The sequence below is a fragment of the Thalassophryne amazonica genome, chromosome 17 (assembly GCF_902500255.1).
Source record: "Thalassophryne amazonica chromosome 17, fThaAma1.1, whole genome shotgun sequence".
Taxonomy (NCBI): Eukaryota; Metazoa; Chordata; class Actinopteri; order Batrachoidiformes; family Batrachoididae; genus Thalassophryne; species Thalassophryne amazonica.
Window position 1 is genome coordinate 71,040,768 of NC_047119.1, and position 13,686 is coordinate 71,054,453.

At 48.5% G+C, this 13,686-nt stretch overlaps 1 protein-coding gene across 1 annotated transcript in view; it reads left to right on the plus strand.

The window, feature by feature from the left end:
* LOC117529142 (DENN domain-containing protein 1A-like) overlaps positions 1 to 13,686 on the plus strand; it is a 129,963-nt gene that overhangs the window by 104,036 nt on the left and 12,241 nt on the right. The window contains exon 6 of the mRNA XM_034191840.1: positions 11,440 to 11,509. Within this exon, the coding sequence (XP_034047731.1) occupies positions 11,440 to 11,509 (70 nt within the window). The remainder of the gene's footprint in view (positions 1 to 11,439; positions 11,510 to 13,686) is intronic.

Consider the following 13,686-nt stretch of genomic DNA (forward strand, 5'->3'; position numbering starts at 1 on the left):
CCTGACTTAAAGGAAAATAAAAACATTAAAATGTTTCATTAAAATAATCCAGTGTGTCAGTGTTCATAGATGCTGATACATTCAGACGTTTACTGTGTTTTACACTTTAAAGGCTCCCGTTTCCAAAAAGCTTGGGAGGAAAACGAGAGTTATGGATGTAACTACGGTTCTATGAATTCTGGATGACCGCCAGAGGGCAGTGCTTTAGCACCTGGATAACTACATGTGCGCAGCACAGAGGTCGAGAATATATACCAACAAAGTCATGCCATTGGATGTGACCTGGGTGACGTCACTGGTTGTCTTTATATACCAGATGCACCCAGCGCTTGCTTCTTTTCGGAATGAACTCGCAAGACTGAGTGACAAGCAACTCTGGCGGTCATCCAGAATTCATAGAACTGTAGTTACATTCATAACTCTCGTTCTATTTCATTCCTCCTGACCGCCAGAGGGCAGTGCTTTAGCACCTGGATGACTTAATACCAACAAGGTCACGAAGAGTCACACTCATCTCGCATCAGCAGTGGGGAGCGGAGGCAGACATCACCGCCGGAGTCACCGCAGGAGGAGCAGCCACATTCAGTCTGTAATAGCGGGCGAAGGTACAGGACGAAGCCCACGTAGCAGCAGCACAAATATCACTCAAAGGGACACCTCTCAGTGCAGTCCAGGAGGTGGACACCCCTCTGGTGGAATGGCACGTAACCTTAGGAGGCTGAAGACCTCTGGACCAGTATACTTGTAAAATGGCATCCATGACCCAATGCAAGAATCGCTGCTTTGAGACAGCACAGCCTCTTTTGTGATCACCGTAACACACAAACAGGGCAGCCGTTTTCCGGATCCCGGCAATCGCACTAATGTACTGCTTCAACATTCGGACAGGACACAGGGAACCTGAAACAGATAATCCTGGATCAGTATGCTGGGCATACACAGCCAAGGAAACTGACTGGTTAACATGAAAGGTTGAAATTCTCTTGGGTAAAAAGGATGGATTAGGCCACAGGGTAACCCCAGATCCGTCAGAATTCCATCGCAAACAGTCCCCAGCAACTGATAGGGCATGGAGCTCTCCCACCCGCTTAGCCGAAGACAGTGCAAGTAGAAAGGCAGTCTTCACTGACACCCATTTAAAATCAGCACTTTCAACTGGTTCGAAAGGGGATAAGCTTAGGACTAGAGGAAGGTCCCATGAAGGTACGCGTGCAAGCCTTGGAGGCCGCAAACGTAGAGCACCTTTCAAAAAATGACACACTAAGAGGTGTGAACCCACTGACCGGCCATCAGCGTAGACGTGCCGGGCAGAGATTGCAGCAACATAAACCTTCAAGGTAGCGACAGAGTCCTTTCTCCAGCAGTTCTTGTAAATATTTGAGGAGAAAAGGCACAGAGCAATGCTCCGGGTCTAACTTTTGGTTCTCACACCACCGCGCAAACAGCTTCCATCTGTTGTCATACAAAGCCCTGGTAGAAGCAGCACGTGAATTAAGGATAGTCTGAACAACAGCCTGGTCACAAGAACTGAACAAGGAGTCTGGCCCCTCAACGGCCACACATACAGTTGAAGGCGTTCTAGGTGAGGGTGCCAAATCCTCCCCTGTAGCTGTGACAACAAATCCTTCCTCTCTGGGAGAGCCCAAGGTTCCCCCTCGAGGAGTTTGTAAATCATGGGAAACCAAATCCTGCCCGGCCAGAATGGAGCAACCAGCAGCACCCTGTGGCTGCTCTGATCTATCCTGTGCAGTGTCAACATCAGCAGCGGGAGAGGAGGGAAGGCATAAAGGAGGCAATCCGGCCACGGGTGAGCCAATGCATCCTGCCCCAGCGGGCTGTCTGGTTCCGAGAGGGAGTACCACCATGGGCAATGGGTCGAGGTGCTTGAAATGAAAAGGTGCACTTCCGCTACACCATACTTATGCCAGATCATTTGGACCACAATCGGGTTCAGTCTCCACTCTCCCAGTGGTGGTTTCTGTCTGGAGAGTAAATCTGCAGTGCTGTTCTGTACGCCGGGCAGATGAACTGCTCTGACACTTTGAAGGTGAGGCAACGCCCATAAGAGAAGCCTCCGAGTTTCTGCCAATGAGTGATTGGACCTAGTGCCCCCCTGATGGTTTATGTGATAGACTGTTGACGTGTTGCCTGACCGGACAAGAACATGTCTTCGTCTCAGGGCCGGGAGGAAATGCTTGAGAGCCAGTCGCACAGCGCGAAGCTCCAACACGTTTGTGTTGGAGTCTCTCCTGAGGACTCCAGACACCCCTCACCATCCTGTGATTCCACACGGCCCCCCAACGTTTGAGTGATGCATCTGTACCACTAGCGACACTGCAGTCAGTTTGCCCATCAACCGGAGCAGCAAACCAAAAGGCAGTGTCACAGCCCGTTGAATGTGTGAGACGAGATGAATTACATCGTCCACTCTCTGCGGGAATGGCGATGCAGTCATAGTCAGGAAGTTGATGGCAATGCCGATGAAGGTCGTTTGTTGACTGGGAACAAGAGAACTCTTTGCAAAGTTCACTGTGAGTCCTAAATGAGAGACATGGTTCAGTAGAAGAGCTGTGTCGTTGTGCGCCTGCTCCTGAGTCGGAGCGCAGACAAGCCAATCGTTTAAGTAGGGTAGGATTCTTAATCCAAGAGCTTGCAGTGGGGCTAGTGCTGCAGCCATACATCTGGTAAATGTACGAGGAGCGAGAGAGAGGCCGAAAGGAAGCACCCTGAACTGGTATGCCTGACCTTCGAAAGCAAAGCGGAGAAACTGCCTGTGTCGGGGCACCGCTGGCACATGGAAATAGGCGTGAACTTGTGAACCAGTCTCCTGGTGTGATAGTTTGAAGGACGTCTACTGTGCAGAGCATGTGAAACTGCAGCACTTTGATATAACGATTCAGACGTCGGAGATCAGACAAAAGGACGATAGGATAGGATAGGACGAAAGCCACCATCCTTCTTTGGAACAAGGAAGTAAATTGAATAGAACCCCCTGTGCTGGTCTGAACTGTGAACTGGCTCTATGGCCCCCTTCTCCAGGATTTCCAAAATCTCCCGTTGTAGGGCGGCAGACTGCACCAAGTCGGAAACAACAGTCATCCTCACCCCACTGAACTTTGGAGGACGACATCTGGACTGAATTCTGTAACCTTTGAACAAGGTTGAAATGACCCGTGGGTCTTGAACTTGAGCTTCCCAGTGGCTGAGTTGATTTCGTGAAAAACGGCTGGGGGCCAAACGTTGGCAGTCAGACCTGACCACCTCTGCCTCGCATCCCTGAGGACCTGTGGGCGCGATTACTGGAAGCTCTGTGAAACCGTTCAGTTCTCGGGTGTCTGCCCGTAGGCTCCCGAAAGGCAGGCCGCTGGGAGAGCTGGCCCTCAACTGCAAAAGCACGTGCAGCTCTGGGAGTCGACGGAAGCCTGGATTTAGAGTGAAAAGCTGTAGCACGTCTGACTGTCTGAGGTCTGGAAGACTGGTGTAGGTCAACAAACTGTTGCCGAGATTTACTAGCCTCAACAGCACGCTCCAAAGTTTGTTGGGCCGCAGGTCCAAATACTTGGCCTGGAAGAACCAGCAGTGAATGGAGTGTGCCTCTGCAGGATTCGGACAGGGGGGACTGCGCAAGCCACACCTGACGTCTAGTGATGGTAAGGGTTGACATCAGTCTGCCAAGCTCTCTGGACATATAAGCAAAGGTTTGGAGTGAGGCATCACTAAGACTTTGCGTAGCATCATCAACCTCTGCCTCCCTCAAAGACTTTGAGGGGGCAAGGGCTAAATGGGACAGTGAGTCGCCTAGGTGACCAATCCGATCAGCTATGTCAGAGCTTCTGGTGAGGTCATCAGTGACCCTACATTGAGGTCGTGGGCAGTGGGCATCCGGCCGAGCAGCATCAGCTGGAGCAACAACCAGGTTCGCAATAATGCTGTCAACGGTGGGCATACGGTTCAGACCATACTGCGCCGAATCACACATAGAGCTAAGGGCTCTGCAGTCCTGCGATAGATGGGTCAATGATTTGGTGTCCGCCCAACATTGGTGGAGCTCCTCGATATATGGTTGTGAAACTGGAACATTGAACTCAGGCTTCTGAGTGACTTTGAAAAAGGCACTTGAAGCGGTGGTTTCTGCAGGGGGATTGTTGACCCCAAGCCTGGATAAAGCCAACTGAACAGCTTGCTTGACAAAGGATAGTCCAGGTCCAGTTTGCAGCAGGGACTCTGCCTCAGAGGTGTGAGAGCCCACTAATGAATGGCTTGGAGAAAGACTCCTCTCATCCTCATCCTCCACACAGTTTATATCACTTGTCATGTACAAGGAATCAGTCGCAGCAATAGACACGACATCTTCCTCCTGCTGAGTAACTACATTGGTCTGATCAGCCTCATTAGGGAGAACAGGAACTGTCACTGCATCCCTAGGCTGTAGATTCAGAAGCAAGGACTTAATCTGAGCAAACTCAGAAGTCAACGTTTCGACCTTTTCAGCCAAAGCATGGTTATGAGTAACCTTCTTAGCAGAAGGGGCTCCTGCATGTGGGCGTTTACGGCGCTTTGGTTCCTTCCTGGGGCTGGAGGCCAAAGTCAAACTAGATATTCCACTTTCCAATGCCGCAAGTCTAGCAGATCTCTCTGCCAGTGGCATGCTGGCACAATTAAGGCAGGCATCGCCAGTCAGGGCTTCCCTCAGGTGTCTGATCCCAAAACACGAGGGGCAAAACATATGTCCATCATCTGGGCTCAAGGGAGCCAAACAGGTACTACAGCCATGCAACAAAGGCCCTGTTAACATTGTGGACTGTGTGCAGATGGCTAACACAAGCCCTGATGGTTACAGATGGAAAGACAAAGCGTGAATCACACGCAGTGTAAATAGTAACACGAGGCACGGAGCATGAAGCACTCCAGCCGTCGACTTGACATGAGGCACGGAGCGTGAAGCACTCCAGCCATCAACTTGACACGAGGCACGGAGCGTGAAGCACTCAAGCCATCGACTTGACACGAGGCACGGAGCGTGAAGCACTCAAGCCATCGACTTGACACGAGGCACGGAGCATGAAGCACTCCAGCCATCGACTTGACACGAGGCACGGAGCGTGAAGCACTCAAGCCATCGACTTGACACGAGGCACGGAGCGTGAAGCACTCACAGCCACAGTAATAACACGATGCACACATCCAAAAACTCACAGCCCAAGTGCTAAGTCACTTAGAGCAACGACGACAACACTAGCTGCTAGCAGAGCTGTTAAACGTAGCAAAATGGTGGCAGTGCAGACGAAGTACTTCAAGGAGTGGAAAACACTCATGGAAAGCCCAACACAGTACACTATACTGGTTCTGATACACACACTACCACGTAGTTAACGGGGTTAGTGACACAACTAAACAAATAGCCAGCTTTCATCGAAACAACACAGCTAATGTGCACAGAGGAAAATACCCAGCAGGGCAGCGGCAAAGGCGCGCACCCGGCATTGAGGAAGGTGTACTCACGACAGGCGTCAGTCAAAGAATACAAAAAACGGTGAAGCTGTGTCTCACAGCCTCTGGAGGACGTGTGCAGTGTACATAGCTCCAACCGAAGGTGGGTTGCGAGGCTACAAGTGAGAGCGGCAATCGCAGCTAAATGCGTTCTCAACCTCTAAGAATACAAGAATGTAGAAAAGAAGCAAGCGCTGGGTGCATCTGGTATATAAAGACAACCAGTGACGTCACCCAGGTCACATCCAATGGTGTGACTTTGTTGGTATATATTGTCGACCTCTGTGCTGCGCACATGTAGTTATCCAGGTGCTAAAGCACTGCCCTCTGGCAGTCAGGAGGAATGAAATAGAACGACATTAACAGTGAAAGCAGGAAGGAGGGGCAGGAGGAGCCTCATTCAGCTCTTGCTCAAACAAGACAATTAGTTATATTATTTTGTTGATGTTGTTGTTTTTAAAGTAATGCAATCACACTTAAACATGTTGGAAAAAAAAACTGTCATGACCGAAAAACACTGCCTGCTTCACTGGAGGAAAGAAGAAGAATAGAGCAAATGCTCGATCCCCATCAAATATTAATGTGTTTTTAACCTTTTCAGCGTTATTTATTTTATTAACTTAGACTTTGACAGAAACATTTTATAAAGAATTTTTATAAAGAACAGGAACTGTGAGACTAGTCAGGATTGAGGGAAAGATGAATGCAGCAATGTACAGAGACATCCTGGATGAAAACCTGCTCCAAGCGCTCTTGTCCTCAGACTGGGGTGACTGTTCATCTTTCAGCAGGACAATGACCCTCAGCACACAGCCAAGATATCAAAGGAGTGGCTTCAGGAGAACTCTGTGAATGTCCTTGAGTGGCCCAGTCAGAGCCCAGACCTGAATCTGACTGAACATCTCCGGAGAGGTCTGAAAATGTCTGTGCACCGACGCTACACATCCAACCTGATGGAGGTTGAGAGGTGCTGCAAAGAGGAAACTGCCCAAAGATAGGTGCACCAAGCTTGTGGCATCATATTGAAGATGGCTTGAGACTTTAATTGTCAAAGGTGCATCAACAAAGTATTGAGCAAAAGGTGTGAATACTTATGTAAAAGGAGTAAAACTTCATTCCTCCTGACTGCCAGAGGATGGAGCTTAGCAATACTGCTCTGTACAATTGTGACACCAGGGCGTTTGTCGCTGAGAGTGCCTCCCTTACTGCTAAGCACACACACACACACACACACTGTCTACTTTGTTGGTGCACACTGTCTGGTGCCATCCTGGCTTGGATGTGGACACTTGAAACAAGCACTCGCAGAAGACTCTTGCTTCAGTTGTGTTTCTGTGCCGTTGGCTGACAGATTGGCTATACTGGGCAGGTTTGAAGCAGAGATGTCCTCTGCAACAGTGGCATCACAATTACGTAAGCGACCATATGATGAGGCCCTTACTGCTCAGCAAAGAAGGGCAGCCATGACTTGATCTTGTCTGATAAGGTTGTCTTGTCTGACAGCCTCTGATTTTGCTCAGATAAAGTTGTTGCTTCTTTCTCTGCAGCATTCTGCTGCTCCTATCACGGAACAGTTAGCTCCTTCCTGTGAATGTCTGACAGAGAGGACAGCTGCACTCCTATGATGTTCTGTGCTGACTTCCTGACTCTCTCCACAGCCTTGTTGTCAGCCTGTGAGCAGCTCCTGTACCACACCAAGATGTTGTTGGTGAGGATGCTCTCTACAGAACACCTATAGAAGGACAGCAGCAGTTCCTGGGACAGGTTGACCTTTCTCAGTGACCTTAAAAAGTACAGATGCTGCTGTGCCTTTTTCACAAGGGCATTGATGTTGGTGCCCCATGTAAGGTCCTGAGAAATGTATATTCCCAGGAACTCTAACTCTCTCACTTTATCATTTTATCATGGGTCACTTTAGACAATGTACTTTGGTTTTAATTGCACTCCTCCCACTGCACTGTTTTTTCTGTTTTTCTGTTGCACACAGCCTTTCATATTTCATATTTCTTTTTTTATCTTATATTTTATCTTATTTTGACACATGTTGTATTTTATCTTAGCATTTTATCTCTTCTTAATTTTGCACCATTGTACCGAAGCAAATTCCTAGTCTGTGAATCCTGTTCACTGGCAATGGCAATAAACTTCTTCTGACTCTGATTCATAACTTGAAGTCACTGACCCTCTCTACGGTGTCTCTCTGAATGAGAAGGAGGGGGGGGTCCTCCCTCTTCCGCCTGAAATCTAGCACCAACTCCTTTGTCTTTGAGGAGTTAAGTGCCAGGTTATTCAGGGAGCACCAAGTAGTGAGGTTCAGGACCTCGTCTCTGTAGGCCGTCTCATCGTTGTTGTGAATCAGCCCAACCACAGTAGTGTCATCCGCAGATTTGACAAAGATGTTACTGCTGTGGGTTGGTGCACAGTCATGGGTGTACAAAGTGTACAGTATGGGGCTGAGCACACAGCCCTGAGGGGCCCCAGTGCTCACTGTCAGCACTGAGGAGTGGTGGGACCCCATGCTGACTGCAGACGGTTGGTGAGAAAGTCTCTGCTCCATCTGCAGGTGTGCTCTCCAATGCCCAGACTGCGCAGTTTGAACATCGGTCTGCTTGGAAAAAGTGTGTTAAAAGCAGAACTGAAGTCCACGAACAACGTCCTCACATAATTGCCAGACTGTTCAAGATGTTGACACACTGTGTGGAGGGCTGTGTTGATGGCATCACCTGTGGACCTGTTGGCTCTGTATGCGAATTGGTGCTGATCAAGGCTGGGAGGCAGTAAGGATTTTATGTGCCTCAGCACCACCCTCTCAAAGCACTTCATCACAGTTGAAGTGAGAGCCACAGGTCTGTAATCATTAAGACTGCTGACTGACTGTCTCTTGGGGATGGGCACGATAGTGGCAGATTTTAGGCAGCTTGGGACTATGCAGGCAGCCAGCGAGAGGTTAAAAATGGTAGCAAAAACCTCTGCCAGCTGGTCTGCACAGCCCCTCAATACCCTCCCCTGGACACTATCGGGACCAGCAGCCTTCGACAGGTTCACACCCCGGAGCACCCTCCTGACCTCTTCCGTGCTCACAGTGAGGGCCAGATTGTCAGCGGGTGGCAGCATGGGGCCACTCTCTTCCTCACTAACTTCCAACCTAGCAAAGAACTGATTTAGCTCCTCCGCTAGGCTTGTGCAGGTGTTGGTGGTGGTGGCATTAGAAGAGGAAGTGTTCAAGTTGACGAGGTCAAGAATGCCCTGTAAGACACGTCGGGGGTTCCCCTCCGCAAAGTGCCCCTCGATCTTCTTTGCATATGCTGCCTTTGCCCGTTTTATGCCTCTTTTCAGGTTGGATCTGGCTGAGCTGTACAGTTCCATGTTCCCAGACCTGAAAGTAGAGTCCTGGTCTCTCAGCAGCTGTTTGACCTCACTGTTCATCCACTGTTTCTTATTTGGATAATGTCTAACCCTCTTCTCCCTTCTCCGTGATATTATCCATGCACATTTTAATATAAAACAGTACGGTGGATGTGTAGTTTGTGAGGTCCTCCTGTGCAATGATGTGCCAGTTGGTAGTTTGGAAGCAGTCCCAGAGCTGTGGAATGGCATCTTCAGGCCAGATCCGAACAGATCTCACCTCAGGCAGAGTTCTTTGTATGAGAGGCCTGTATGCTGGGGTGAGGAACAGGGACAGATGGTCTGATTGTCTGAGGTGGGGGAGGGGGGAAACTTTATATGCTTCCTTGATGTTACTGTAAGCCTTATCCAGCACATTATTGCCTCTCGTTACACATGTAACGTGCTGGTAAAACGTAGGGAGCACAGATCTTAGGTCAACATGGTTGAAGTCTCCAGTCACAATGAAAATGCCATCCGGGTGGGCACACTGTTGTTTGCTAACAGCTGTTAGCAGGGTCTTTAATGCTATATTAGCATTAGCACTCGGTGGTACGTACACAGCCATTACCATGATGACCGCGTGCTCTCGGGCCAAATACAACAACAGACTGCATCTGAGTGTCATAAACTCCAAATCAGGGGAACAGTGTGTCTCAGTCACTGTAGCATTTGTACACCACTTGTTGTTGGAGTAGATGACCAGTCCTCCTCCTCTACTTTCCCTGAGTCACTTGTCTCGTCGGCTCGGTACGCTGTGCAGCCTGCTAGTGCGATAGCTTCATCTGCTACCCCGGAGTGAAGCCAGGTCTCTGTCACGAAGACGATGCAGCTATCCCGCACAGTTTTTTGTGCCTCGATGGTGACCGATAGCTCATCAAACTTGTTGTTCAGTGACCTGGCGTTCGTGAGGAAGATGCTGGGTGACGCTGGTCTGTGCGGATCTCTCCGTAGCCTAGCCTGGACACCGGCTTGGCAGCCCCTCTTCCTATGCCGCCTCCTCCTTTGTTTAGCCCAGGTGAGCTCCAAGCTGCTTGCTGGTCATGCGATCTCCGATAGAATGTTACGGCTAAAACTCCGTTTGGAGTCCGCCTCGCCATAACACATACCAATTCGGAGTAGCTCCTCTCTGCTGTAAAACACATAATTGAGTAGGGTTAGAAGTAGAGGTTAAAAAAAAAAAGTCAGAAATAGGTCCAAAGCACGAGAGAGTTGTCAGGCTGCTGCACTCCTGCGCGCTGCCATGTTAAGACATCACGCCCACTAACTTGACTTTGTTGATATAAAACTTGACCTCAGCGCATGTGTGCATGGAATAATCCAGGTTGCTAAACACCACCCTCTGGTGGTCTTCCGGAATTCATAGAACTATAGTTACATATGTAAAAAACTTTTTTCATGTTGTCATTATGGGATGTTGTGAGTAGAATAGGACCATCGTGGTGAAGAGAGAGCTGAGTAGGGGGGCAAAGCTCTCGATTTACCAATTCATCTGCGTTCCGACCCTCACCTATGGTCATGAGATTTGGTTCATGACCGAAAGAACGAGATCACAAATACAAGCGGCCGAGATGAATTTCCTCCACAGGGTGGCTGGGCGCTCCCTTAGAGATAGGGTGAGGAGCTCGGTCACTCGCTGCTCCTCCGTGTCAAAAGGAGCCAGTTGAGGTGGCTCGGGCATCTTTTCTGGATACCCCCTGGACGCCTCGCTGGAGAGGTGTTCCGGGCACGTCCCATCGGGAGGAGGCCCCGGGCAAGACCCAGGACATGCTGGAGGGACTACGTCTCTCAGCTGGCTTGGGAACGCCTTGGGGTTCCCCCGGAGGAGCTGGGGGAGGTGTGTGTGGATCGGGAGGTCTGGGCGGCTTTGCTTGAGCTGCTGCCCCTGCGACCCGACTCCGGATAAAACAAAGAAAATGGATGGATGGATGTGAGTAGAATTTTGAGGGAGAAAAATAATTTACTCAATTTTGTGGTTGTAACATAACACAATGTGGAAAAAGTGAAGGGAGCTGTGAAAACCTTCCAGAAGCACTCTGTCATTTTATGAAATGGTAACAGTCCCATATTCTAGTCCGTCTGACAGACTGTGTATTTTAGGTTCCTCATCATCTTGCTATTGTCAGAAAATGTTTTTAGAACTAAAATGAGCAAGAAAATGGGACTGAGAAATAGCTGTCTTTTGTCTTACAAATTATACCAGATTGCACCAAATTGCATGTAATTGTCAAAATTTTCTAGGGGAGACACCCCCCCCCCCCCCCCCCCCCCACTAGGCACTACAGCATCGCACGCCTTGCAAGGTCATGAATAAAATTTTCTAATTTTTTTTAAAAGCCTACAAGGGTCACTTACATCACTGAAAGTAATTGTATTTATCTGACCAGCGGTGTGTTGGATCCGCACCCAACCCCGCGAATATGCTGGACTACATGCCTGCTAAAAAATTAAACTGGGCTGTGTTCATTTATTAAACTTCCAACTGAATGTGGTCATTCATCAATTGTACTTCAGAGTTCTACAAAGAAACGCTGAGCTTTGTTTATGTTGTTTTTCCTCTTTCAGCTACCTGCCGTGGTTTGAAGTTTTTTACAAGCTGCTTAACATCCTTGCAGATTACACAGTCAAAGCCCAGGTAAGGACTGGCATGATGTATGTGGACATTAATGCATTTCAGGACTGAGATTGGTCAGATTCCTAAAAATTACTGTGCTGTTGAAGGTCGGATCATATTTGGGAACATGCACTAATACTTGTTACCAAATCCATGTGTTCTCACTGCTACTTTGAGAGCCAGCTGACGTTCATGAGGCTAAAGGTCTGCGTCTCCCTCACCGCTCATTGGACACAGTCATTACAGCCGTACTTTTGGGTTCTCCAGAGAGGCCCAAGGTGTCCAGTGTTTATCTTACTTTACTGGCTGGCATCCAGGACTCTGAAGACTTGGATCTCGGTTCTCTTGCAGTGGTGTTGGCAGGGTCACACTTCCTTCTCCAGCAACTTCATGATGTCTTTCAAAAGCTGACTTCTAGGGAGTGTGAACATCATCTCAATCTCTTATTGTCCAGTCACACGGCACGTGACGATTCCTGAACAAAGGGAAAAAGGTAAAAAAGTCACAATTCATCGAGAAAAGGTGAACGAACGACCTTTATCACTGAACAGCCTGCGAATCAGGAGCACAAAAGGGACAAAAGAGGAACCTAAAGAAACCAAAGCAAACGCTGATCTCAACGCTTTAAATGAAACATGCCTGGAGCCACAGCTGTAGCAGTATGTGTCTGCATCTCTGGGTTCCAGGACTCAGGACGGAGCTCATAGCGCCTGAGTCCTTGAGAAACTGCAAACAGAAGCTGTGGAGATCTGTGTGCACGTCAGTGGACCACCTCCTCTGGTTCCTCATCCAGAACAAAAGAGGGATCATCTCCTTCATCATCAGAATCCTCACTGTCTCTCGACACGCTGCACACTCCGTCTTGCTCGAATTTAAAAAAAAAAAATCCTCTGGTGTGCCGTGGTCACTGCTGTATCACTGTATTACGTTACTCAGCCATATATATTGATTTATAACAGAAAACTGTCAAAAGGGGGAATTAATATAAGTGTAAAGGTGATTGAATATATCAGAGCAGTAAATTGATCAGTGCGTGGAACGCACATTGACTCACATGTGCGGTTATTTCAACCAGCTGTAGCTGATCCACAACATGAATTCTGTCTTCAAGAACAGCTCTTTATATAATCATTTTAATTATCTACCTGTTGCTACATGTACATGAGAGCTGGATTGTCATTCCTACACTCATATTGTTATATTTAATAAAAATAATAAGCTCACACAGGAGCTGCTGCTGCCGCTGTGTTCAAGTACCGTCGGAAATTACACAACTTTTTTGTTGTTTCAAATTCAGCAGTTGCTTGTGGTAACTAATTAATTGTATCCACACAAAAGATTAATTCTGGCCTATACGAGGTCTATTAGAAAAGTATCCGACCTCATTATTTTTTTCAAAAACCATATGGATTTGAATCACGTGTGATTGCGTCAGACAAGCTTGAACCCTCGTGCGCATGCGTGACTTTTTCCACGCCTGTCGGTTGTGTCATTTGCCTGTGAGCAGGCTTTGAGTAAGGAGTGGTCCAGCCCCCTTGTCAGATTTTCATTGTCAGGAAATGGCGGAATGATTTGGGCTTTTTTTTCCATCAGAAGTTTTTCAGAAACTGTTAGAGACTGGCAGCTGGAAGCCATTAGAAAAATTTATCTGGCTTTTGGTGAAAATGTTACGGGCTTGGTAGAGAATCCGAGAAATTGTGGATGTGCCTGGACATGCCAGAACATGTCCTGTGAGGCTTCATCACGGCGTTGCTGTGTGCCATGCGGCACCGCCATGACGCGCGAAGCCTCCGCTCCTCTTTCCATGACAAAAACTCCTGTAACAGTGGAATGTGCCGTTCATTTCCAAACTGGACGCTGTGTTTTTTCCGGGACGTCGTCTGACTAGCACAGGAATTGTGAAAAGACGTGGACATCAGCACTTTTTCGGCACATTGAGACAGAGGAACTCCGCACGTCGCGGCGGTGCCGCATGGCGCACAGCAGCGCCGTGATGAAGCCTCACGGGACATGTTCTGGCATGTCCAGGCACATCCACAATTTCTCGGATAATCACTCAATGGAAAAACCACCGACAGCTGTCTGAACGCCATCTCAAAGCCGTCCTGTGAGACCAAAACGGAGGTGGTTTTGTCTCACTCCAGTAGCGAATCCATCCTGACGCGCGAAGCCTCCGCTCGGCTTTCCATGACAAAATC